The sequence below is a fragment of the Prionailurus bengalensis genome, chromosome A2, assembly GCF_016509475.1.
Source record: "Prionailurus bengalensis isolate Pbe53 chromosome A2, Fcat_Pben_1.1_paternal_pri, whole genome shotgun sequence".
In the NCBI taxonomy this organism is placed as follows: domain Eukaryota; kingdom Metazoa; phylum Chordata; class Mammalia; order Carnivora; family Felidae; genus Prionailurus; species Prionailurus bengalensis.
This window is the reverse complement of record NC_057348.1, coordinates 20,130,846-20,157,431: the sequence shown is the minus strand read 5'-3', so window position 1 is coordinate 20,157,431 and position 26,586 is coordinate 20,130,846. Positions and strand designations below refer to the sequence as shown.

General features: G+C 37.5%; 1 protein-coding gene across 13 annotated transcripts in view; it reads right to left on the bottom strand.

Moving 5' to 3' along the window:
* DOCK3 (dedicator of cytokinesis 3) overlaps positions 1-26,586 on the bottom strand; it is a 598,286-nt gene that overhangs the window by 204,874 nt on the left and 366,826 nt on the right. For all 13 annotated transcript variants that reach the window (XM_043587437.1, XM_043587445.1, XM_043587439.1 and 10 more), the window contains one exon: positions 16,699-16,783. In XM_043587437.1, coding sequence (XP_043443372.1) covers positions 16,699-16,783 — 85 coding nt within the window. The remainder of the gene's footprint in view (positions 1-16,698; positions 16,784-26,586) is intronic.

Below are 26,586 nucleotides of genomic sequence, written 5' to 3'. Positions count from 1 at the left end.
TGAGGAGAATTTTCAAACCAGTCTAACAAATGTTGTGTGGGTAAAGCATCAAAACTGACATTCTGGAACCTCTTTCATGGCACCGTAGGGAAAAACCACTTCCCCTTTAGGTGGCATTCAGCTGGCCAGCTGATAATATCCCTCTTCAGAAACATCACCACCTGTATTAGGGCCATAATGTATTATTTCTGTGTGTTTGCTACCTAACTCTAGACTTTGCCCTCCCAGAGAGCAAAAAAAACCCTATCTTAATCATTTTATATTTGAAGTACAAATATAGGGCAATGTACATCAAAAATATAAATTAATTAAGAATTGCATGGACATTGCTAGTGGGGGTATATATAGTCATTTTGGAAAAAAATATGGCCTAATGTATTAGCGCTGAAAATGTTATTACCTAACCATTCAGCAATTTGTCTCCTGCAATCTGTCTTCCATAGGTTATAAACCCTATAGAATTGCTTGCTGTTAATGTTACCATCATATTTTATAATTAATAACATAAAATATTCAAAGACCTCTGTTGAGTATATATAAAAATATTTGGCTGGCCAGATGTCTGTCTGGTGAACCAAATACTAATACTTCTTTCTTTTAAATCTGTATTTCTGTTAATACTGGTAATCTACCTTTTCCTAGGAAAGCTTTTTTATTTCATCCAAGTTTTCTCATTTATTACCAGATAATTCAAGAAAATATTCTCTTACAATTGCTTTTGTGTCCTTTGTGTTTGGAATAAATTTTCATTTCTCATTAAAAAAATGTATGCACTACATTACTATTCTGCCAAATTTCCCCCATACAGAAGGCGTTTTCAGCCCTTTGAAGTCTTTGGTTCATTTAGTCTACAAAAGTCTACCAATATGGGAAAAAACCCTGCAACTTCAGACATTCTATTCAATTGAATAACACAATTAATTGCCTGCTATATATATTTGGAACTGTGTTAAGTATTGTGGGTCTTACAAGGAAATACAAGATCTATTTAGTCAGATCACTAATAAAACGATGCTTCATTGCTAGCAAATTTAATCAATTGATTTAAGTCCAGAAATGAAAGTACAAACATTGATCTAATAAAAACATTAATTAGCACTAGAAGATAACAGACTAATACAGTTCCCAACACATGCTAATGTGGAAAGATAACAACATAACAGGAGGTTATAATGTAAGTATTCTGTTAGATCTCCCCGCAATTTAGAAGCTCTTATATAATCTTCAAGTGTCCACATTCCCCAAAGAGGCATAGCTAATTAAAATTAACACAAATACTTTGTTGTTGCCCTTTGAAATGCTTTTTAGTTTGGGCGGCACCAGTTCTCTGTCGTTGAAAGTGCATTTGGACTTGTTATTATGCAGAAGCAAGAACTGAGGAGAATTAGGGGATTCTTCTGGTTCTTGTCATATAGAATAGAAAATCTGTCCATATAAAGAGATTTTTACCAATTATTACCACTAAACACTTGCACAGGGGATTGATCTTTTTAATGAAAGACAAAATTTCTAAATGTAAACTTAAGGTATAATCCTATTCATAAAGGTTTTCTTGCAAAATGAGTGACAAGGAATATTATATTCAGAAAGTTTCACATGGAGCCTTTGTAATTTCCAGTAATAGATTTAAATGTTAATACAAAAAGGTTTTTAAAGGTTATTCCTTTGAAACTTCTTGGTAAATTTAACATTTAATCAAAACACTTGCTGTGCATTTACTATATGCAATTTAACATAAAAATAAGTTGTTTTCAATAAATTTATGGACTTTCAAAATCATTTTTTTCTTCTGAATATCTAGTTCTTTTATCTAAAGGCAAATACATGGGATAAAAGACAGCATAAAATGAAAAAAAAGAGACTTGAATCTTTCTTTGGTCTTTTTGAGAAGTCAACATTTTAAAATTAACATTTAAATGTATTAGAAGTAATATAAGCACATAGGTTTAAAAGTTAAATAGCCTTAAAAGTCTTGCAATAGAGTAAACTGAGGGTTGATGGGGGGTGGGAGGGAGGGGAGGGTGGGTGACGGTTATTGAGGAGGGCACCTGTTGGGATGAGCACTGGGTGCTGTATGGAAACCAATTTGACAATAAATTTCATATTAAAAAAATAAACTGCTGAAAGACTACCAGTTGGGGGGGGATGGGCCAGAGACACACTGATAATTCAGAAAAAAAAATGCAATTCAATCAGTAGACTTATAACACTATGTTCCACCTCCCTAGTAATCAAATGAAAATTAAAACAATAAGAAACAATCATGCCTATTAAGTTGGCAAACATAAAAAAAAGTCTTGCAATAAAATTATCAGTCCTCTGTTCATCCTGTACTATTTCCTAAGATAAGTACTTTTAACTCTTTATTATGTTTTTTTCTAAAATTTATCAAGTATTTCTAAATGTCACATTTATAAAGCTCTCTTTTTGTGAAGTTTTAGATTTATTTATTAGCTTCTTATAATGGTAGTGAGGATTTTCACATTTGTTTATATTCACTTCCCTTCATCTATCTTCCTAATATCTCCCAATTTTTGGTTAAAACTTGTTAGTGACTGTAACTTAAATATTGTTCACTGGTGAGCCAAACAGTGTATTTCAATTATATTTCCTTTCTTCTACATTTTGCTTTTGTTTTAGAAGTCTTAGTTTTTGGGGCGCCTGGGTGGCTCAGTCAGTGAGCATCTGACTTAAGCTCAGGTTATGATCTCATGGTCTGTGGGTTTGAACCCCACGTCGGGCTTTGTGCTGACAGCTTAGAGCCTGGAGCCTGCTTCAGATTCTGTGTTTCCCTCGCTCTCTGCCCCTCCCCTGCTCATGCTCTGTCTCTCTCTCAAAAACAAATAAACATTGAAAATAATAAAAAATTCTTAAAAAGGCAATCTTAGTTTTATTTAAGTTACAGGGCCCTTTCCTATGTTCTTCTACAGCTTTATAAAATACCTTTCAAAAACATCCTCCATATGGTACAATATTCTTTTTCTTTCAAGTTTATATTTAAATTCTAGTTAGTTAAAATACAGTGCAGTATTGGTTTCAGGAGCAGAATTCAGTGACTCGTCACTTACATACGACACTGAGTGATCATCACAACAAGTGTCCTCCTCAATACCCATCACTCATCTAGCGCATCTCCCATCCACCTCCCTCCATCAACCCATAGTTTGTTCTCTATTGTTAAGAGTCTCTTGTAGTTTGTTTCCCTCTCTTCCCTCCCCCAATTTCCCATGTTCATCTGTTTTGTTTCTTAAACTCCACATGCGTGAAATCATATGGTATTTGTTTTTCTCTGACTTACTGTGTTAGAGCATAATACATTCTAGCTCCATCCACGTCACTGCAAATGGCAAAATTTCATTTTTTGAAGTTGAGTAATATTCCATTGTATGCATATGTGTGTGAATGCATGTGTGTATATATATACACACACATTTTCCTTTTTATTATTTTAAAACTAAATATAATTTATTGTCAAATTGGTTTCCATACAACACCCAGTGCTCATCTCAACAGGTACCATCCTCAATGCCCATCACCCACTTTCCCTTCTCCCCTACCTCCCATCAACCTTCAGTTTGTTCTCAGTTTTTAAGAGTCTCTTATGGTTTGTCTCCCTCTTCTCTGTAACTTTTTATTTTCCCCTTCCCCTCCCCCATGGTCTTCTGTTAAGTTTCTCAGGATCCACATACGAGTGAAAACATATGGTATCTGTCTTTCTCTGCCTGACTTATTTCACTTAGCATAATACCCTCCAGTTCTATCCACATTGCTGCAAATGGCCAGATTTCATTCTTTCTCATTGTCAAGCAGTATTCCATTGTATATATAAACCACATATTTATCCATTCATCAGTTGATGGACATTTAGGCTCTTTCCATAATTTGGCTATTGTTGAAAGTGCTGCTATAAACATGGGGGTAGATGTGCCCCTATATATCAGCACTCCTGTATCCCTTGGGTAAATTCCTAGCAGTGCTATTGCTGGGTCACAGGGTAGTTCTATTTTTTTAAAATTTTTTTTTCAACGTTTATTTATTTTTAGGACAGAGAGAGACAGAGCATGAACGGGGGAGGGGCAGAGAGAGAGGGAGACACAGAATCAGAAACAGGCTCCAGGCTCTGAGCCATCAGCCCAGAGCCCGACGCGGGGCTCGAACTCCCGGACCGCGAGATCGTGACCTGGTTGAAGTCGGACGCTTAACCGACTGCGCCACCCAGGCGCCCCGGGTAGTTCTATTTTTAATTTTTTGAGGAACCTCCACACTGTTTTCCAGAGCAACTGTACCAGTTTGCATTCTCACCAACAGTGCAAGAGGGTTCCTGTTTCTCCACATCCTCGCCAGCATTTGTAGTTTGCTGATTTGTTCATTTTAGCTACTCTGACCGGCATGAGGTGGTACCTGAGTGTGGTTTTGATTTGTATTTCCCTGAGGAGGAGCGACGTTGAGCATCTTTTCATGTGGCTGTTGGCCATCTGTATGTTTTCTTTGGAAAAATGTCTATTCATGTCTTCTGCCCATTTCTTCACTGGATTATTTGTTTTTCGGGTGTGGAGTTTGGTGAGCTCTTTATAGATTTTGGATACAGCCCTTTGTCTGATATGTCATTTGTAAATATCTTTTCCCATTCTGTCGGTTGCCTTTTAGTTTTGTTGATTGTTTCCTTTGCAGTGCAGAAGCTGTTTATTTTCATGAGGTCCCAATAGTTCATTTTTGCTTTTAATTCCCTTGCCTTTGGAGATGTGCCAAGTAAGAAATTGCTGCGGCTGAGGTCAGAGAAGTTTTTTCCTGCTTTCTCCTCTAGGGTTTTGATGGTTTCCTGTCTCACATTCAGGTCCTTCATCCATTTTGGGTTTATTTTTGTGTATGGTGTAAGAAAGTGGTCTAGTTTCATTCTTCTGCATGTTGCTGTCCAGCTCTCCCAGCACCATTTGTTAAAGAGACTTTTTTCCATTGGATATTCTTTCCTGCTTTGTCAAAGATTAGTTGGCCATACATTTGTGGGTTTAATTCTGGGGTCTCTATTCTATTCCATTGGTCTACGTGTCTGTTTTTGTGCCAATATCATACTGTCCTGATGATTACAGCTTTGTAGTTGAGGCTGAAGTCTGGGATTTTGATACCTTCCGCTTTGGTTTTCTTCTTCAATATTACTTTGGCTATTAGGGGTCTTTTGTGGTTCCATACAAATTTTAGGATTGCTTGTTCTAGCTTTAAGAAGAATGCTGGTGCAATTTTGATTGGGATTGCATTGAATGTGTAGATAGCTTTGGGAAGTATTGATATTTTAACAATATTTATTCTTTCAATCCATAAGCATGGAATGGTTTTTCATTTCTTTGTATCTTCTTCCATTCCTTCATGAGCTTTCTGTAGTTTTCAGCATACAGATCTTTTACATCTTTGGTTAGGTTTATTCCTAGGTATTTTATGGTTCTTGGTGCAATTGTGAATGGGCTCAGTTTCTTTATTTCTCTTCCTGTTTCTTCATTATTATACCACATCTTCTTTATCATTCATCAGTTGATGGATATTTGGGCTCTCTCCAAAGTGAGAGAGTTTGGTGGTATCTCATTGTGTGCTTTTTTTAATTTAAATTCAAGTTAGTTAATACACAGTATAGTCTCAGCTTCAAGAGTAGAACCCAGTGATTCATCTCTTATATATGACACCCAATGTTTGTCCCCAAAAATGCCCTCCTTAAGGCCCATCACCCATTTAACACATCTCCCACCCACCTCCCCTCTAGCAACCCTCAGTTTGTTCTCTGTCTTTAAGAGTCTCTTATAGCTTATCTCCTTCTGTTTTTATCTTATTTTTCCTTCCGTTCCCCTGTGTTCTGTTGTGTTTCTCAAATTCCACATATGAATGAAGCCATTTAATAGCTTTCTCTGACTTATTTCGCTTAACCTAATACCCTCTAGTTGTGGCAAATGACAAGATTTCATTATTTTTCATCACAAGTAGTATTCAATATATGCCACATCTTTTCATCCATTCATCAGTCAATGGACACTCCATGTGGGCTCTTTCCATAACTTGGCTATTGTTGATAGCACTGCTATAAAGATTGGGGTACATGTGCCCCTTCAAAACAGTACACCTATATCCTTTGGATAAATACCCAGTACTGCAAATGCTGGATCACAGGATAGTTCTATTTTTAATTTTTTGAGACCTCCATACTGTTTTCCAGAGTGGCCGCACCAGTTTGCATTCCCACCAACAGTGCAAAAGGGTTCCCCTCTCTCCACAACATCACCAACACCTGTTGTTTCCTGTGCTGCTCATTTTAGCTGTTTTTACAGGTGTGAAGTGGTATTTCATTGTGGTTTTGACTTGTATTTCCCTGTTGATGAGTGATGTTGAGCATCTTTTCATGTGTCTGTTAGCCATATGGATGTCTTCTTTGGAAAAGTTTCTATTCATGTCTTCTGTCCATTTCTTCACTGGATTATTTGTATTTTGGGAGTTGAGTTTGCTAAGTTCTTTATAGAGTTTGGATTCTAACCCTCTATCAGATATGTCATTTGCAAATACCTTCTACCATTATGTAGGCTGCCTTTTAGTTTTGTTTATTGTTTCCTTTACTGGCAGAAGCTTTTTATCATAAGTCTCAATTGTTTATGTTTGCTTTTGTTTCCCTGGCCTTTGGCGAAGTGTCTAGAAAAAAGCTGCTCTGGCTGAGGTCAAACAGGTTGCTGCCTTTTTTCTCCACTAGGATTTTGATGGTTTCCTATCTCACATTTAGGTCTTTCATCTATTTTGAACTTATTTTTGTGTATGGTCTAAGCTAGTGGTCTAGCATCATTCTTCTGAATGTTGCTGTCCAGTTTTCCCAACTGTTGAAGAGACTGTCTTTCTTCCATTGGATATTCTTTCATGTTTTGTTGAAGATTAGTTGACTATATAGTTGTGGGTCCATTTCTGGGTATTTTATTCTGTTCCATTGACTGTGTTTGTGCCAGTCCCATACTATCTTGATGACTACAGCTTTATAATATAGTTTCAAATCCAGAATCATGGTATCTCCAGCTTTGTTTTTCTTTTTCAGGATTGCTTTGACTATTCGGGGTCTTTTGTGGTTCCATACAGATCTTAGGATTGTTTTCTCTAACTCTCTGAAAAATGCTGATGGTATTTTGATAGGGATTGCATTAAATATGTAGACTGCTATGGATAAAACTACCAAATACTCTATGAAGTCATTTTTCTCCTGGAGACATTTCCTCCTGACTGACCCTCTGCTTTCATCTAGACCAGTTACTGTCTAGGCCTATTGCACAACTGTCATCCTGGAATGTTCCTCTGATGGTAACCTGAGAATTCTCTGCACTTCTCCTTTCATTCCCTTTCCTGTATGGCACAGGATGCTGTATAGCAAAAGATGCTAATAGCATCTTTTCGTTTACTCCCTTATTTTAAACAAATAATTTATTGTTTCGTAGTTTCCTAAAAAAGAGTTAGAGACTTTTTATTCATTTGTTTTTATACTTTGAGTGACAAAAATTTTCTTCGGGCAACTTTCCCATTTGATTGATAATATAGCAGAGTAAATGCAGAATTCTAAGACAAATTTTATTTTCCCTCAGAATTTTAAAGGCAGTGTTTCGTTATTTTCTAGTTTTCAGCGTTGCTATTAGGAAGACAAATGCTATTCTTAGGACAAATCCTTAGTAGGTGACCTATTTTTCTCACTGGAAGGTTTCAACTTTAGTGAGCTAAAATTTCACAATTAAGTATTAAATACTTATTAGGACTTTTCAACCTGGAGACTCATATCTATGCTCTGGAAAAGGTTTTTTTTTTTTTTTTTTGCCAGCTTTACTGAGATATGATTAACATATTATATAAGTCTAAGGTGCACAACATGATGATTTGATACACATATAATATTGCAAAATAAGTACCAAAATAAGGTTAGTTAACACGTCTTTCACCTAACATAATTACCTTTTTTTGTTGTTGTTGGTATGGTGAGAACATTTAAGATCTACTCTTTTAACAACCTTCAAGTACACAATACACTATAGTGAACAACTGTCACCATGTGTTACATTAGATACCCTGAATTTAATCCTCTTATAACTGAAAGTTTGTACCCTTTGACTAATATCTCATTTCCCCTACTCCCCACCCCTGGCAACCAACAATCTACTCTTTGTTTCTATTATTTCAGCTTTTTAAAATTCCACATATAAATGAGATCATAAAGTATTATTTGTCATTCTCTGATTTATTTCACTTAGTATAATGCTCTCAGGGTTCATCAATTTTGCTATAAATGGTAGGATTTCCTTCTTTATTATGGGTGATTAATATTTTATTGCATATATATTGTATTTTATTTCTCCATTCATCCATCAATGGACACTTAAGTGTTTCTATGTCTTGGCTACTGTGAATAGTGCTTCAATGAACAAGGAAGTACAGCTATCCTCTGAGATCTGAATTCCAATTTCTTTGGATATATACCCAAAAGTAGAATTGCTGGATCATACAGTTCTATTTTCTATTTTTTGAGGAATCTCCATTCTGCTTTTCACAGTGACTGTACAAATTTATATTTCCAACAATGGTGCACGAGAGTTCTCCTTGCTACATATCCTTGCCACTATTTATCTCATCTTTTAAAAAATTCTTTTTCTCGGGGCGCCTGGGTGGCGCAGTCGGTTAAGCGTCCGACTTCAGCCAGGTCACAATCTCGCGGTCCGTGAGTTCGAGCCCCGCGTCGGGCTCTGGGCTGATGGCTCAGAGCCTGGAGCCTGTTTCTGATTCTGTGTCTCCCTCTCTCTCTGCCCCTCCCCCGTTCATGCTCTGTCTCTCTCTGTCCCAAAAATAAATAAATGTTGAAAAAATTCTTTTTCTCTTTTATTTTTTATTAAAATATAATCAACATACAGTGTTATATTAGTTTCAGGTGTACAACACTGATTCAACAATACGATACATTACTCAATGCTCACTACAGTTAAGTGTAGTCACCATCTGTCACCATTCAATGTCATTATGTTATTACTGACTATATTCCCTAGGCTTTACTTTCAACTCGGTGAATTATTTTTTTTATAACTGGAAGTTTGTACCTCCTGTCTTTTTGATGACAGGCATTCTAACAGATGTGAGGTAATATTTCATTGTGGTTTTGATTTGTGCTTCCCTAACGGTTAATGATACTGAACACCTTTTCATGTATTTTTGTGTCTTCTTTGGAAAAAAGTCAGATCCTCTACCCATTTAAAAAATCAGACTGTTTTTTTCTCTTGAGCTTTAGGAGTTCCTTACATAGTTTGGATATTAACCCTTTATGGTTTGTGAATATTTTCTCCTCTTCTGTAGGCTGACTTTTCATTTTGTTAATTGTTTCTTTTGCTGCACAGAAACTGTTTTATTTTAATGTTGTCCCACTTGTTAATTTTTGCTTTTGCTATTGTGCTTTTGGTGTCATATTCAAAAACCACTGGCAACAGCAATGTCAAGCAGCTTTGCTTTATGTTTTCTTCTAGGAGATTACAGTTTTAGGTCTAACATTTAAGTCCTTAGAGTTAATTTTTGTGAGCAGTGTAAGATAGAAGTACAATTTTCATTCTTCTGCATTTGAATATCCAGTTTTCCCAACATTTACTGAAGAGACTATCCTTCCCTCATTGAATATTATTGGCTCCCTTGCAAACATTAGTTGACCATATACGTGTGGGTTTATTTCTGGGGTCTCAATTCTGCTCCATTGGTCTGTTCATCAAGCCAGTACCATACTGTTTTGATTACTATAAATTTATAATGTAGTCTGAAATCAGAGGAGAGCCTGGGTGGCTCAGTTGGTTGAGCATCCAACTTTGGCTCAGGTCATGATCTCGCGGTTCGTGAGTTTGAGACCTGCGTTGGGCTCTGCTGACAGCTCAGAGCCTGGAGCCTGCTTCAGATTCTGTGCCCCCCTCTCTCTCTGCCCCACCCTTGCTTGTGCTCTGTCTCTCTGTCTTTCAAAAATGAATAAACATTAAAAAATTAAAAAAAAAAAGAAATCAGGAAGTGTGATGCCTCCAGGGTCTATTGTGGTTCCATATGAAATTTAGAATTTCATTTCTAAATAATCCCATTGGCATTTAAAAAATATTTACATTTATTTATTTAAATTCAAGTTAGTTACCATACAGTGTAGTACTGGTTTCAGGAGTAGAACCCAGTGATTCATCACTTACATAGAACACCTGCTGCTCTACCAACAAGTGCCCTTAACGCCCATTTAGCCCATCCCCTACCCACTTCCCCTCCAGTAACCCTCAGTTTGTTCTCTGTAGTTAAGAGTCTTTTATGGTTTGCCTCCCTCTCTGTTTTTATCTCATTTTTCTTTCCTTTCTCCTATGTTCATCTATTTTGTTTCTTAAATACCACGAGTGAAGTCACGGTATCTGTCTTTCTCTGACTGGCTTGTTTTGCTTAGCATAATACATTCTAGTTCCATCCATGTTGTTGCATGGAGAGGTTTCATTCTTCTTCATCACCAAGCAGTATTCCCTTGTATATATGTACCACATCTTTTTATCCATTCATCAGTTGATGGATATTTGAGCTCTTTCCATAATTTGGCTATTGTTGACAGAGCTGCTATAAACACTGGAGTGCATGTACCCCCTTTGAATCTGTATTTTTGTATTCTTTGGGTAAATTCCTAATAGTGTAATTGCTGGATTATAGGGTAGTTCTATTTTTAGTTTCTTGAGGAACTTCCATATTGTTTTCCAGAGTGCCTGCACAAGTTTGCAACCCACCACAAGTGCAAGAGGGTTCCCCTTTCTCTGCATCCTCACCAACACCTTTTCTTTCTTGTGTTGTTAATTTTAGCCATTTTGACAGGTGTGAGCTGGTATCTCATCATGCTTTTGATTTGTATTTCCCTGATGATGTGATGTTAAGTATCTTTTCATGTGTCTGTTAGCCATCTGATGTCTTCTTTGGAAAGTATCTATGCATGTCTTCTGCCGTTTCTTCACTGGATTATTATTATTATTATTTTTTTGGATGTTGAGTTGGATAAGTTCTTTACAGACTTTGGATACTAACCTTTTATCACATATGTTGTTTGCAAATATCTTCTCCCATTCTGCAGGCTGCCTTTTAGTTTTGTTGATCATTCCTTCACTGTGCAGAAGCTTTTTATCTTGATTAATAGTTTGGGGTGCCTGGGTGGCTCAGTTGATTAAGCATCCAACTTCAGCTCAGGTAATGATATCACAGTTCATGAGTTAGAGCTCTGTCAGGCTCTAGACTGACAGCTCAGAGCCCGGAGCCTGCTTCGGATTCTATGTCTCCCTCTCTCTGCCCCTTCCCTGCTCATGCTCTCTCTCTCAAAAATTAATAAACGTTAAAAAAACTAAAAAATAATGAAATTAGTCAGAGAAAGGCAAATATATGACTTCACTTATATGAGGACTTTAAGAGACAAAACAGATTAATGTAAGGGAAGGGAAACAAAAATAATATAAAAAACAAGGAGGGGGACAAAACAGAAGAGATTCATGAATATGGAGAATAAACTGAGGGTTACTGGAGGGGGTGTGGGAGGGGGGATGGGCTAAATGGGTAAGGGGCACTAAGGAATCTACTCCTGAAATCACTGTTGCACTATGTGCTAACTAATTTGGATGTAAATTTTAAAAAATAAAATTATATAAAAAAAATTTAAAGTAATACATTTTAAGAAAAGACCCAATAGGTCATGTTTGCTTTTGTTTTTCTGGCCTTTCGTGAGATGTTACTCTTAGTGAGAAGTTACTCCGGCCAAGGTTGAAGAGGTTGTTGCCTGTGTTATCTAGCATTTTGATGGTTTCCTGTCTCCTGTTTAGGTCCTTCATTTTGAATTTATTTTTGTGTCTGTTGTAAGAAAGTGTTACAGTTTCATCCTTCTGCATGTTTCTGTCCAGTTTTCCCAACACTATTTGTTGAAAAGACTGTCTTGTTTTTTTCCATTGAATAGTCTTTCCTGCTTTGTTGAAGATTCATTGACCATATAGTTGTAGAAGTCCATTCTGATATTGAAGCTTTCTATTGATTCTTCAGTCTTTGTATCCTTCAGCTCCAAAATTTATTTCATTGTTTTTTATATTTTCTTTTTGTTGAACTTTTCATTTTGTTCTTGTATTATTTACCCAGTTTTGTTGAATTTTTTTTTTTTGTGAGGGCTACAAGCCCTCTGAGCATCTTAGAACAATTATTTTGAATTATCTGTCAGCAATTTGTATATCTCCATTTCTTTGGGGTCACTGAAAGTTTACTGTGTTCCTTTGCTCATGTCACATTTCCCTGATTCTTTGTGATTCCTGTACTCTTGAATATTTATCTGTGTATGTGAAGAGCAGTCACCATTTCAAGACTATACTGAATGAGTTCAGTGAGGAAAGATCTTCACTGATAGGTAGGGGGATGCTAGAGAATGCTATGACTCTGGGTCTAGTGGTGCAGGATGCCAAGTGTAGGGCATATGGCAATTCTGGGGCCAGGAGTGTGTGTCTCACTGGCTTAGGCCACATGGGTCAACAATAGCGACAACCATGGGATTTCGTAGAGAGGTGCAGAGGGTCTACAGTGTCTGCAATGGTTGGTGGGGTCCTCAGTGGCTCTTCCAAGTCCAGTGTCTAGGAACCTGGGCAGGCAGCAGTGGTGGTCAGAGCTAGTAGTAGGTATACCTTCAGCTTCAAGGTACCTGCAAAGTGTCAGGGGAAAGCTGCAAGACACACAGTTAATGGGACCAGCACAAGAGGCAGATGCCAACTGCACATGCACTAGCAACTGCAGGGGCTCTGGTTACTGGCATGCATTCGCATAGCTGTAGGAGGCAGTGGAGACTGGGACAGAGACTGGCCTGGCAGTATGCAGGTGCATAGCTTCAGGGGTTAGCTTTAGGTGTGCCCAGCAATGAAGGCCACGGACAACTGTCAAGGGCAGATCTGGGCCCATAAGCAGCTGTGGGGGCCTTGGTTATTGGCATACACTCCTGTGTATACAGGAGTTCACCATGGGAGCATGCACGGCAATGAAGGTCAATCACAGAAGTCGGGCCAGCAGGTACGCAGCAGCAGGGGCTACATATGAACATATGCACAACCCAGAGGTCAGCCATGGGAATCTAGGCTTGCATGTTACATGTGCACAGCCACAGGGTCTAGGCTAGCTGCTGCATATTTAATGCCCCAGAGAGGGGTGGGGAGGGAGCAGGAGGTGCTTAGTGGGCTGGCATCTGTGAATGCAAATACCTGCAGGGTGAAAAACTTGGGTGAGAAAATTTGCAGGGGTTCTGTGGCAGCTTTGCTGGCCACTGGTTTCTTCAAAGGTGAAAGATGCTGAGGTGCAGCAGTCTCCTAGGGCCCATGACGAGGACCTCAGTGATGAAAGCTGAGGGGGTTTGCAGCATCTATAAGGGTTGTTCAAGTCCTCAGAAGTGAAGGCTGCTGGGATCCTATACCCAGCAGGCCAGTGGGAACCATGGTCACTCTTGCCGCATGGCAGATATGGGTAGCCCCTGTCCTTTTCCTTGTTCCTACCTATCTCTAGATGTCTCAGCTTTGCCAGTCCCTTGATGGGGTAAAATTGAAGAGGATCCTTTATACAGTGCCTGAAGGGCTGGGAAGGCTGGTCGCCTATCCTCTTCTCCTTTTCCTGGAGAGGGGAATCCTTTTAGGCTAGGGAGTTCCTTCTTGGTGCTGAGTAGTGCCAGCCTGGGGCATGGAATGATGTAGCAAAATGAAAGTGTTCTTCCTATGCTTTTTGTCTGATTATTCTGAGGTTTTTTGCTCCACTGTGTTGCTGAAGCTTCTTAAGTGATGGTTTTCTTCTAAGCTCTCCCAGAGCTATCTTTCATTTGTGCCTGTCTAAATGTTGATCTTCATGGTAGGACAGGGATGGAATCTTCTACTCCACCATCTTGGTGATATCACTACCCTGGAAAAATTTTTAATATGATTTCTTCAGTAATTTTATTTCTTTATCTCTGTTCTTTCTTCTTTAACTCCATTATCTGGATATTGGACCTCTTGGATCAAACCTCTAACTTTCCTAACATTTCTCTCCTATTGCTAATTTTTTATTGGTGTCATCCTGTTTTCTAATATTTTTATCAAGTTTATCCCAGTTAACTCATTTGTAATTTTCTAGAACTCCTTCAATTGCTTCTTAGATTGTTCTACTCTGTTTCTTGGCTGTTTCTGGATTTCTCTTTGCAGACAGTAACCACCATTTTCTTCTATTGACTTGTCTGTTTCTTCCAATTTCCTTTCACATGTATTTGTTCTGTCTCTGACTTTTATGTGGGAGGTTTCCTCCAATGTTTATTGATGTCTGGCTGTCCAGAAGTGCTGTGTAGGATCTGCTGAATACTGGGTTTCACTGTATGAAGGTTTGTGGAAGGTAATGGTAATCTCATCCAACATCTTTAAATGGTAATACCACATAATATTCTGATGACTCTGAAGTTGTTATATCTGAGCTTCACTTCTGAACACCAGACTTTCAACATCTCAGTTTGACAGTCTAAAAGTCATATCAAACTTGAAAAGAAAAACCAGACCAATGTATTGATTTCCACTGCTATACTCCGAAACCTGCCTCTCCCACAGTATTTCCTATTCCACTTTTACAAGGTCAAAGTTGGGAAGATCAAAACATAGGAGTCATTCTTCTCTGATCTTCCTCTTTTTTGTACACACATATACCAAATCAATCTATCACCAACTCTGAATGGATTTGTCTCCAACACACATTCAGAATCCAACAATTTCTTACTACTTTCATTGCTCCAACTCTGGCCCAAATACCAAAAATTAAAATATTTTGCTTGAATGACTGCTCCCTAATTCCATTCTTGCCCCACTCTGGTCCTTCTGCACACATCAGCTGGAGGGATCCTTTTAAAATGTAAGCCAGATTATGTGATTCCTCTGCTCAAATACCTTCATAGGCTTTCTGTCACACTTAGAATAAAATGCAAAATCCTCATCAAAAATAGCATCCTCTAAGCCACCATTCTGAGGGGAGGTCTTAGCCTCAAACTCTCAATCACCCTTCACTTTCCACATCTAATTGATCAAAATTCATCATTTTTATTTACTAACATCTAGATTCTCTACTGCATTTCTTCTTCATTCTTATTGCTGTCTAGTCATTATTTATTGCCTGAATCACTTCTGTGGTCTCTTTCCTTCCTGATTCCAGTCTTCTGCATTTTACATTCTCTATAGACAGAGTCAGCATTTGAAACCCATATCCGATCATGTTACTCCCATAGCTATACCAGACTACTGGACAAAGTGTAACATGGGGCTTATAAAACTCTTCATGATCTGACCCTTGCCTCCTTCTGTGACTTACCTCCCAATTATTAACACATACTTACGTGCCAAACTTACCAAATATCTGATAGTTTCCTGGAACTACCACTTCTCTATTCCATTTTGGAATGTCTCTCCTTCTTGTTTGTCTTCTGGGTGATCCCCTGTCTACCCCTCAAGGTTTACAGTAAGTATTACTGTTTCTGGAAGTTTTCACTGATTTTTCCCAGCCCCAGATAATCAGTCACTCCTTCTAACAACATCTTAATACATTTATGGCATACAGCACATATACGGCAATTGTTTGTTTGTGGTCTATTTGATCCCACTAGACTAGTTTCTCAACCTGGGGGCCATGTATGGACTTCATGGGAAAACATCAGAAGTAACTGTCAATTACTTAAAATTGAGGGTAAAACTTTGCATGCAAAACCATACTTGCATTGTCCTGGGAAGAAATTCTCTCTGATCTCCATGACCCAGAAAGGGTAAAGAACATCGACACTCCAGATGGTGATATTCTCGAGGGATGGGATAAGTCTTGTTCTTCTTTAATCTCTAAATCTCATGCTTTACAGCATCATACTGAACAGAGCATAGTTAGGGCAACTATACACAAATGCTTTCCTACACTAGCAAATATACATTAGCAATTGATATGTTACTTGTGTGTTACTTAGGCAAATTTCCAAAGGTCCTTGACCAGGCAACATACTTTGTATCCTCAAAGTTACCTAAAAAATTACATTTTCCTTAAGTAGAAACTTGTAATTCTTTCAATAAACACTCAAATACATAACTCCACAAAGCAATATTTTACCCAGTCCCTTAGTTTAAGCTTAATAGTCACCTGAGGCTTCTGATCTTTATTTGTTTTACCTTAAAATTTTTTTACCTTTAGTTACTTCTCATTCAGGCTGTAAAATGTAATCTTCATCATCAATTAACTCAATACATTTTAGTAACAGCCAATAGACAGCTAAGGATGTATCACGTCTGTCTCTTACTATATTTTAAATTATTTCCAGGTTCAATCACTACATTAACCAATAAACTGGATCTTTACAGCTTCAACTACCTTCCCTTCTTAAGAGGTGGTGAGAGACAGAATTTTGGATGCAGGCTGAAGGAACTCCATTCACTAGCAAAACCAACAGATAAATGATCCCTGGATATTACAATACAGCCTTGCACAGTATTTCCATTTAGAAAGCAATGGTGATATGTAGTGTCAGAATAAGGCAGATCCCTTACATACACTGGGACAAAGACAAAGGAACAATTTTAGCAATACTGTTTCATAGTGTAATTAGGAATAACAAACAAAAGAAATAATGAAGTGTGTAGGAACAAGCTTACCCTGTGTTAGATTTCTTACCATTTTATAGAGATCTGAGACACTAATCTGGTCTGAATCCACTACTTCAAAGTCCTTTCGAGGCACCAAGTCCAGGCCCAAATGCCTAGTAAAGAGAAAGAACACACTCAGCATGCCATGTCCTTCAATTACTCATCTCCTTTTATGTGCCCAGAAGTTCTTATTTGCCATAACCTTGTGTACAGAGGTTGAGACATTACCCCAGCAGGGACATGCCTTTATACAGTAACAGCTAATTGTGCTCACCAGTAGGTAAATAAATGAGGCTGGGGATTTTAAGACTGTGATAGTTTTAATCCCCAAGTAGTTCCCCCTTCTGATGGAAAAATAAATTTATTCAATATCATGTCTCTAACAGATTGTTTGAATTAAGAATGTATTTTCTATAGATCATTGATAAGTCATGTTCATTTTTCTCATCCTACCAATCCTACAAGTATGCTCAAGGCTTAGTCATGCATTACTTTCATTAGCAAGAAAAAATCATTCAGGATCTAAGTAGATTTGTAATTCAAACACATAAAAATCACCTCTGAAAGATATCAAACTCAAAGAATGTATGTTTTAGTTGAGTTAAAAAAACTTTGGGGGGGTCACCTTGGTGGCTCAGTTGGTTAAGCGTCCGACTTTGCTCAGGTCATGATCTCACAGTTTGTGAGTTTGAGCCCCGCGTCGGGCTCTGTGCTGACAGCTTGGAGCCTGGAGCCTGCTTCAGATTTTGTGCTTCCCTCTCTCTCTGCCCTTCATCCGCTCACAAGCTGTCTCTGTCTCTCAAAAATGAATAAGAGTTAAAAAAATTTTTTTAATGTTTATTCATTTTTGAGAGACAGGGATAGAGCATGAGCAGGGAGGGGCAGAGAGAGAGGGAGACACAGAATCCGAAATAGGCTGTCAGCACAGAGCCTGATGTGGGGCTTGAACCCATGAACCATGAGATCATGACCTGAGCCGAAGTCGACACTTAACTGACTGAACCACCTGGGAGCCCCTAGTTGAGTTTTTATCTCATTTCCAATTTAATTAATACTGACATTGGTTATAGTAAAGACTTTACCACACATTAGTCAATATCTTAAGAAACTTTAGATGAAAGTTTAACCAAGGAGTATTACTCCTAAAAATACCCCCATATTCAGAAGATCTGGTATAACTAGGGGAGGAAAGAATAAAAGATAGTGATTGGCAATTGATTGGCAGTTAGTATGAAACAGTGAAAATAACTCCAGAGAACCAGAAATCTTGGGTTCAAATATGAAACATAATTTATATTCAGTAAATGTTAGCTCCTTTCTTACTTTCTAAACCTGGAGTCAAATGGAGTTAGGGAATTGTGGCCCCCAAAACTGCTTACAACAGTATGTGTGTATTCATGTATGAATTTTTTCTGAGGAGATAGTCAATAACTCTTATCAGGGTGTCAGAGCTGCTCTGTGACCACCCTATACTACAGCACAAGGGTTATAAATCACTGCATCTCGCAAAAGTATTCTATAGACAATGAAAGGAGTATATTTTTTTTCTCTTCACCTAGATGATGAACTGCTTTTAGAAAATGCTAGCAAAATAGGGGCACTTAGGTGACTCAGTTGGTTAAGCAACCAACTGTGGCTCAGGTCATGGTCTCACGGTTCCTGTGTTCAAACCCTGCATTGGGCTCTGTGCTGACAGCTCAGAGCCTGGAGCCTGCTTCGGATTCTGTGTCTCCTTCTCTTTCTGCCCCTCTCCTGCTCATGCTCTGTCATCAAAAATAAATAAACATTAAAAAAAATTTTTAAAGGAAGATGCTAGAAAAACTAATTCCGTAGACTCTTTCTGTGCATAAAAGCACCACTCATCTAAGATAAAACTATGTGTACATCCAAAATGCAGATTTGTTTTCTTTATAATTTATAACCTATTCATAGGAAAAGATATGAAGAGGTTAAAGAAGTTGCAGTAAGATTGCTAAAATAAAAATAAGAACTTATATGAAAAAGGTGGGAGCAAATATACTAATTGTATAGGCTAAAGCGATTACCATGATTAAGAATCAAAATTTAGATTGGTACTTTTCAGCAGGCAAGAATAAAGAAGAAATCTATTTTTCTACTAAAAGATAAAAACTCAAGTTTTTCTATTATATATATATTATACCTTACATTATCCTTAATAGAAAAACATGAATTTTTAAAGAAGAAATAATTTTTGGTACTATGTGCAAAAAACAAAATCCTCAGTTTTGCATGTTGAGATCAGTAGTAATACACTGTTGGCTTTAACTATGATAGCTTACAGTTTAATGGTAAAGCCATGCCATTGAATCTGATTATAGAATATACTTAAGTTGATAAGACATTTCATTTTTCACCACTGGGATCCTGAGTTCTTACATCAAGGAAATATTCCATTCAGTCACCTCATATTAACTATTCTTAATTCTCTGATATTTCAGGTCTCTGGATTCTAACACTTAAGGGATGTAAAAGCAGCAGTGTCATGGAAAGCAAGAGAAAGCTGAAGCACATCCTTTCTACCTTTCTTATCATAAAAAGCAATTTACACCATAAAGATAATTTTGCAGATATGATCTCAAAGTATTTAAAATACTTTTATATACATTTAGAAAAACAGAGGAAAGATTTTTATTTATTTTTTTTTAAATTTTTTTTTCAACGTTTATTTATTTTTGGGACAGAGAGAGACAGAGCATGAACGGGGGAGGGGCAGAGAGAGGGAGACACAGAATTGAAACAGGCTCCAGGCTCTGAGCCATCAGCCCAGAGCCTGACGCGGGGCTCGTACTCATGGACCGCGAGATCGTGACCTGGCTGAAGTCGGACGCTTAACCGACTGTGCCACCCAGGCGCCCCATAATGGCATTAGTATTTGCATTAGGGAAGTGGAATCATCCAACTCATCATTAAAAACATTTTCCAAATTTCTGTAGTCCTTCTTTTGAAACATTTTAAATACAAAAATGAATCAAAATTCCATACATATTCTTTAACCATTAGTGCTCACAAAATATATGATAGTCTAAATATTACAATTAAATAACAAAAATACTGTGCACATATTCCACTCAAAACAGATGTTTTCAAAACAACAGCATAAGAAAAAAATTCCAATGGACCTAAGTCAATAGGACTAGGATTAGTGTATATGCTCTGTGGTTGTGTACCACACAGAGCAATGGGCATGTCTGGAGACTGGCATTTATGTACACTCTGTCTTAGCACTCTGATACACTTAGCTTGCTTGTCCATTCAACTATCCATGCAGACACCCATCCACTCACCCCATAGGTACTCTCTGAGGACCTATCATTTCCCACCAATGGTGCTGGGTATGGAGAATACAGCAGTTGTGAGTCAAGCAAATGTTCATATTCATCACACTGATTCTCCCCTCTCACTAGAGCACAGTGCCTTTTAGTTTCTTGACTTCATTATCATAGGCAATAGAAAAATTATTAATGGGTGATCTTATAAAAACCAAAGACTAAGTTCCTTCTACTGAGATAGTCTTCAAAGGAGGAAGAGTAGTTTTCCAAAGCTAAATTGGAGGACTGGCCTCACTGAAAAAAAGGCAGAGATGCTGCATGGTGAGAAGCCACACTCGTTCACTACAAATTTTATTCTGGAAAAGAGATTTCTGACTATTTCTATTTCTCTCAGTGGTTTACTCTAAGAATAGTGAACAGTAAGTGCAGGGAGTGGTCAATTTAGTCTCTTCCTTGTCTTCGCAGCGTGGGGAGGCAGTGCAACAGAGTACTGAGGAGCATGGGCTCTGGTGTCAGATTGCCTGGTTTGCATTTTGGCTCTTCCACCAGGCCACACTATCTTATCTACTATCACAGGCTGTTGTAAAGATCAATCCATGGAAGCATTTAGCACACTGTCTGGCACTGCAAACTATTACTGCTGTTATAATTATCATAATTACGTGTGGCATCATTAACAAAAATATGGCTTAAATTACAAGGATGGTGATCAAAGAGATACAATATCTGAAAAAGAGACTCTTGAACAGAGGGACACAAGCAGGAGAATTAATACATCTATGTATATCTATATACAGATGTAGTACAGAGCTGAGTTTTCAAAAATAGTCTAATCCTATAGGTGCACATTCTTCACAAAAACATTTAGTCTTGTCTTGCCACCTGGCACTGATCACTCATTCATTCCAATAGTTCAATACTTTATTACCACCTACTCTGTGCTAGGCTCATGCTGAACTTATGGACACAGCAGTGAATAAAAGATATTCCTAGTCCTACATTCTTTCAGGTGCAGCTCTTTAAAGGCCCTGAAACTCTGTATCAAATTATTTGAATCATATATATATATGTATGCACATATATATGCGCATTCTAATATGTGTGTGTGTGTGTGTGTGTGTGTGTGTGTAAGAATGTTTTATATTCTATTTTCTATTGTATCTTTTTCTTCTGGGGTTCCTCATCTAAACCACAGAACATAGAAAATAATTTGAAGTTAATTAATCATATACAATGGATGTGTTAAGGCGCCAGAACTTAGTTCTCTCCCAAAATTGGTTGAGAAAGACTAGCGATACTAGGATTTCCTGTATGTACTGGCTTTTTCTAACGCTTATTGTAAAGAGAGCATATGCCTAATAACTACACTAATGAAAGCCTAGTATATTTATATTTATACAATAATATAATATGACATAACTAATAACAGCTACCCTTTACTGAACATTTACTTGGGACAGGCATTTTATATATATCATCTTTAAGCACTATGGGAAGTAGACAGTATTAGATCCATTTTAAAATTGAGAAAACTAAAGTACAGAGAGGTTAACTAGGTGGACTATTAAGGCAGCAGAGTTGGGCTTGTCTCAAACTATGTCTGTCTTACTCTGAGCCTATGGTATTCCCAGTTCTACCTGCTATCTTTCTACTAATAACCATGACGGTTAAGTACTAATAAGTGACTGTAATCAATTTAGTCACAATAGTTTGAGGGATGATTTTTGTGTCAGTGTATCAATCCAGAGGAAACAAATACAGATTGGTGAATGAGTGGTCACCAGGCATAAAAACAAACCTGTTGTATTAGATACATTCACATGGTGCCTGCCAAGGGCAGGTATTGTGCTAAGTTCAGGGGATGATGATGAGCAAAACAGATGCAGAGAGACAGACACAGAGAGGACTGAGGGGAGAGAGGGAGGGAGAGAGAAATTTAGCCATTTGAACATAACTTCACCAAAGGATTTTGACACATGCATACTTTAAACATTGTTATCTCAGATTTCTTGGATATGGCAAGTTACTAATTGACAGGCACAACACCCTGTATCAGAGTAACTCTAAGAAGTCACTGGAAACTTCTGCTAATTTCAGATGTCCTAAAGCTGGACAATATCACCATGTCCTTAAAGGAAAAGTACTGAGTCATAAGACCTTCCGAGTCCTAGCTAAAATCTACTCAGAGGAAACTTGCTGGGGTGGGGGATGGGGTAGCAGGATTTTCTGCATACTACAACCCAAGCTTCTGCTTGTGCTGCTTCCTCTAAAAGGAATTTCTTGGTGAGGGAAGAACTAAGCGGGAAGAACGGGATATGGGTGGGTTAAGATATATGAAAAATCTGAGAGAGAAGGTACAAAAGGGGGGGGGCGGTAGGAGAATATGACAGAAGAAGATAAAGACAAGAGAAGAACTGGAAATTATGTATTTATTGGTGATTTGTCTTAATGTTGAGACTTTGGAATAAAAAGATACCGATTGTTTCATTTGATATTTATGATCAATAGAAACATTACCCTAATTCAACAGCTTATAAAGTGTTTAGACTATATTCAAATCTGTACTTTCTACCTGAAGAAGAAATACAAAAATCTCATAAATTATTCTATGAATAAAGCATTCCTTAGGTGTTTTTCTAAGGTAAAGATCAGTTAAAATGTGTCAATCCTGAATTAACACAAATTTAATTTAGCTATGCTATATAATGTGAGATTAAAGAGAAGAAACTTCTAGTAACATCTTTATGGAAGGTGCTGAAAATATTAACACATTAAAATTATATTACTAGAAATAATTTTAAAATTCCTTTGGAGAGGATATAATTAACTGACTTACTCTTTGAACAGACTTATGCAGAGATAACGGCCAGCTCATTTGAGCACAACTTTGTTTTATGCCCTTCCTATATTTCAGTTTCTAAAAATATATGAACATAACTTTTTTTTAATTTAATTTTTTATTTTTTAAAATTTACATCTAAATTAGTTAGCATATAGTGCAACAATGATTTCAGGAGTAGATTCCTTAGTGTCCCTTACCCATTTATCCCATCACCCCTCCCACAACCCCTCCCGTAACTCTCAGTTTGTTCTGCATATTTATGAATCTTTTCTGTTTTGTCCCCCTCCCTGTTTTTATATTATTTTTGTTTCCCTTCCCTTATGTTCATTTGTTTTGTCTCTTAAAGTCCTCGTATGAGTGAAGTCATGATTTTTGTCTTTCTCTGACTAATTTCACTTAGCATAATACCCTCCAGTTCCATCCACGTAGTTGCAAATAGCAACATTTCACTCTTTTTGATTGCCGAGTAATACTTCATTGTATATATATACCACATCTTCTTTATCCATTCATCCATCGATGGGCATTTAGGCTCTTTCCATACTTTGGCTATTGTTGATAGTACTGCTATAAACATGGGGGTGCATGTGTCCCTTCGAAACAGCACACCAGTATCCCATGGATAAATGCCTAACAGTGCAATTGCTGGGTCATAGGGTAGTTCTATTTTTAGTTTTTTGAGTGTTTTCCAGAGTAGCTGCTTTCCAGAGTGGCTGCACCAGCTTGCATTCCCACCAACAACGGAAAAGAGATCCTCTTTCTCCACATCCTCGCCAACATCTGTTGTTGCCTGAGTTGTTAATGTTCGCCTTTCTGACAGGTGTAATGTGGTATCTCATTGTGGTTTTGATTTGTATTTCCCTGATGATGAGTGATATTGAGCATTTTTTCATGTGTCGGTTGGCCATCTGGATGTGTTCTTTGGAGAAGTGTCAGTTCGTGTCTTTTGCCCATTTCTTCAATGGATTATTTGTTTTTTGGGTGTTGAGTTTGGTAAGTTCTTTATAGATTTTAGATACTAACCCTTTATCTGATATGCCATTTATAAATATCTTCCCCCATTCTGTCAGTTGCCTTATAGTTTTGCTGATTGTTTCCTTCACTGTGCAGAAGTTTTTTATTTTGATGAGGTCCCAGTACTTCATTTTTGCTTTTGTTTCCCTTGCCTCCAGAGACACATTGAGTAAGAAGGTGCTGCGGCCAAGATCAAAGAGGTTTTTGCCTGCTTTCTCCTCGGGGAGTTTGATGGCTTCCTGTCTTACATTTAGGTCTTTCATCCATTTTGAGTTTATTTTTGTGTATGGAGTAAGAAAGTGGTCCAGAAGAACATAACATTATAAGTGCTGATTGTTACATGATACCAATTTTTACTTATGAAATGAGTGTACCCATATGTAAATAGGCCAATAAATATGTTATATTGTTCCAATTTTTTTTGCCAAATAATTCTTTTTAAAAATTTATTTATTTAAATTGAAGTTAGTTACCATACAGTGTAGTATTGGTTTCAGAAGTGGAACCCAGTGATTCATCACTTATATATATAACACCCAGTGCTCATCCCAACAAATGCCATCCTTAATGCCTATCACCCATTTAGTCCATCCCCTCATTCACCTCCCCTCCAGCAACCCTCAATTCGCTCTGTCTTTAACAGTCTGTTATGGTTTGTCTCCCTCTATTTATCTTGTTTTTCCTTCACTTCCCCTAAGTCCATGTGCTGTGTTTCTTAAATTTCACATATAAGTGAAATCATATGGTATTTGTCTTTCTCTGACTTATTTCACTTGGAATAAGACACTCTAGTTCCATCCATGTTGTTACAAATGGCAAGATTTCATTCTTCTTGATTGCCATGTAATATTCCATATCACTCATGCGCGCCTGCACACACCACACCACACCTTCCTTATCCATTTATCAGCTGATGGACATTTGGGCTCTTTCCATAATTTGGCTATTGTTGATAGCGCTGCTATAACATTGGGGTTCATGAACCCCATTGAATCAGCATTTTTCTATCCTTTGGATAAATACCTAGTAGGGTATAGCTGGATCATAGGGTGGTTCTACTTTTAATTTTTTGAGGAACCTCCATACTGTTTCCCAGAGTGACCACAAAAATTTGCATACCCACCAACAGTGCAAAAGGGTTGCCCTTTCTCCACATCCTCGCCAACCCCTGGTGTTTCCTAAGTTGTTAATTGTAGCCATTCTGACAGGTGTGACATGGTATCTCACTGTGGTCTTCATTAGAATTTCCCTGAGATGAGTGATGTTGAAACATCTTTTCATGTGTCTGTTAGCCATCTGGATGTCTTCTTTGGAAAAGTGTCTATACGTGTCTTCTGCCCATTTCTTCACTGGATTATTTGGTTTTGGGTGTTGAGTTTGCTAAGTTCTTTATAGATTTTGGATACTAACCCTTATCCGACATGTCATTTGCAAACCTTCTCCCATTCCATCGGTTGCCTTTTAGTTTTGTTGATTGTTTTCTTTGCTGTGCAGAAGCTTCTTATCTTGATGAGGTCCCAATAATTCATTCTTGCTTCTCTTTCTGTTGCCTCTGGAGACATGTTAAGTAAGAAGTTGCTGTGGCCTAGGTCAAAGAAGTTGCTGCCTGTGTTCTCCTGTAGGATTTGAATGGCTCCTATCTCACATTAATCCATTCTGGTCTTTAATCCATTCTGAATTTATTTTTGTGTACAGCATAAGAAAGTGGCCCAGTTTCATTCTTCTTCTTGTTGCTGTCCAGTTCTCCCAGCACCATTTGCTAAAGAGACTGTCTTTTTCCCATTGGATGTTCTTTCTTGCTTTGTCGAAGATTAGTTGGCCATATATTTGTGGCTCCATTTCTGGGTTCTCTATTCTAGTACATTGACCTATGTGTCTGTGTTTATGCCACTATCATACTGCCTTGACTACAGCTTTGTAATATAGCTTAAAGTTCAGAGTTACAATGCCTCCAGCTTTCCTTTTCTTTTTCAACATTATTTTGGCTATTTGGGGTCTTTTGTGCTTCCAAACAAATTTTAGGATTGTTCTAGCTCTATGAAGACTGCTGGTGTTATTTTGATAGGGATTGCACTAACTGTGTAGATTGCTTTGGGTAGTATCAACATTTTAACAATATGTGTTCTTCCAATCCATGAGCGTGGAATGTTTTTCTATTTCTTTGTGTCATCTTTAATTTCTTTAATAAACTTTCTATAGTTTTCAGTGTACAGATCTTTTACCTCTTTGGTTAGGTTTATTCCTAGGTATCTTATGGTTTTTGATGCAATTGTAAATGGGAACTATTGCTTGATTTCTCTTTCTGCTGCTTCATTATTGGTATATAGAAATGCAACCAATTTGATTGTTGATTTTATATGCTGTGACTATGCTGACTTAATGCAACAGTTCTAGCACTTTTTCAGTGGAATCTTTTGGGTTTTCCATGTAGAGTATTATGTCATCTGCAAAGGGTGAAAGTTTGACTTCTTTGTAAATTTATACTCTTTTTCTTTATTTTTGTTGTCTGACTGTTGATGCTAGGACTTCCAGTACTATGTTGAACAATAGTCGTGAGAGTGGAGATCCCTGTCATGTTCCTGACCTTAGGGAGAAAGCCTTTAGTTTTTCCCCAGTGAGGATGATATTAGCTGTGGGCCTTTCATACATGGCCTTTATGATGTTGAGGTATGTTCCTTCTATCCCTGCTTTCTTGGGGGGTTTTATCAATAAAGGATGCTGAATTTTAATATAATAATTTTTAGAAATAAATAATAAATAAATAATATAT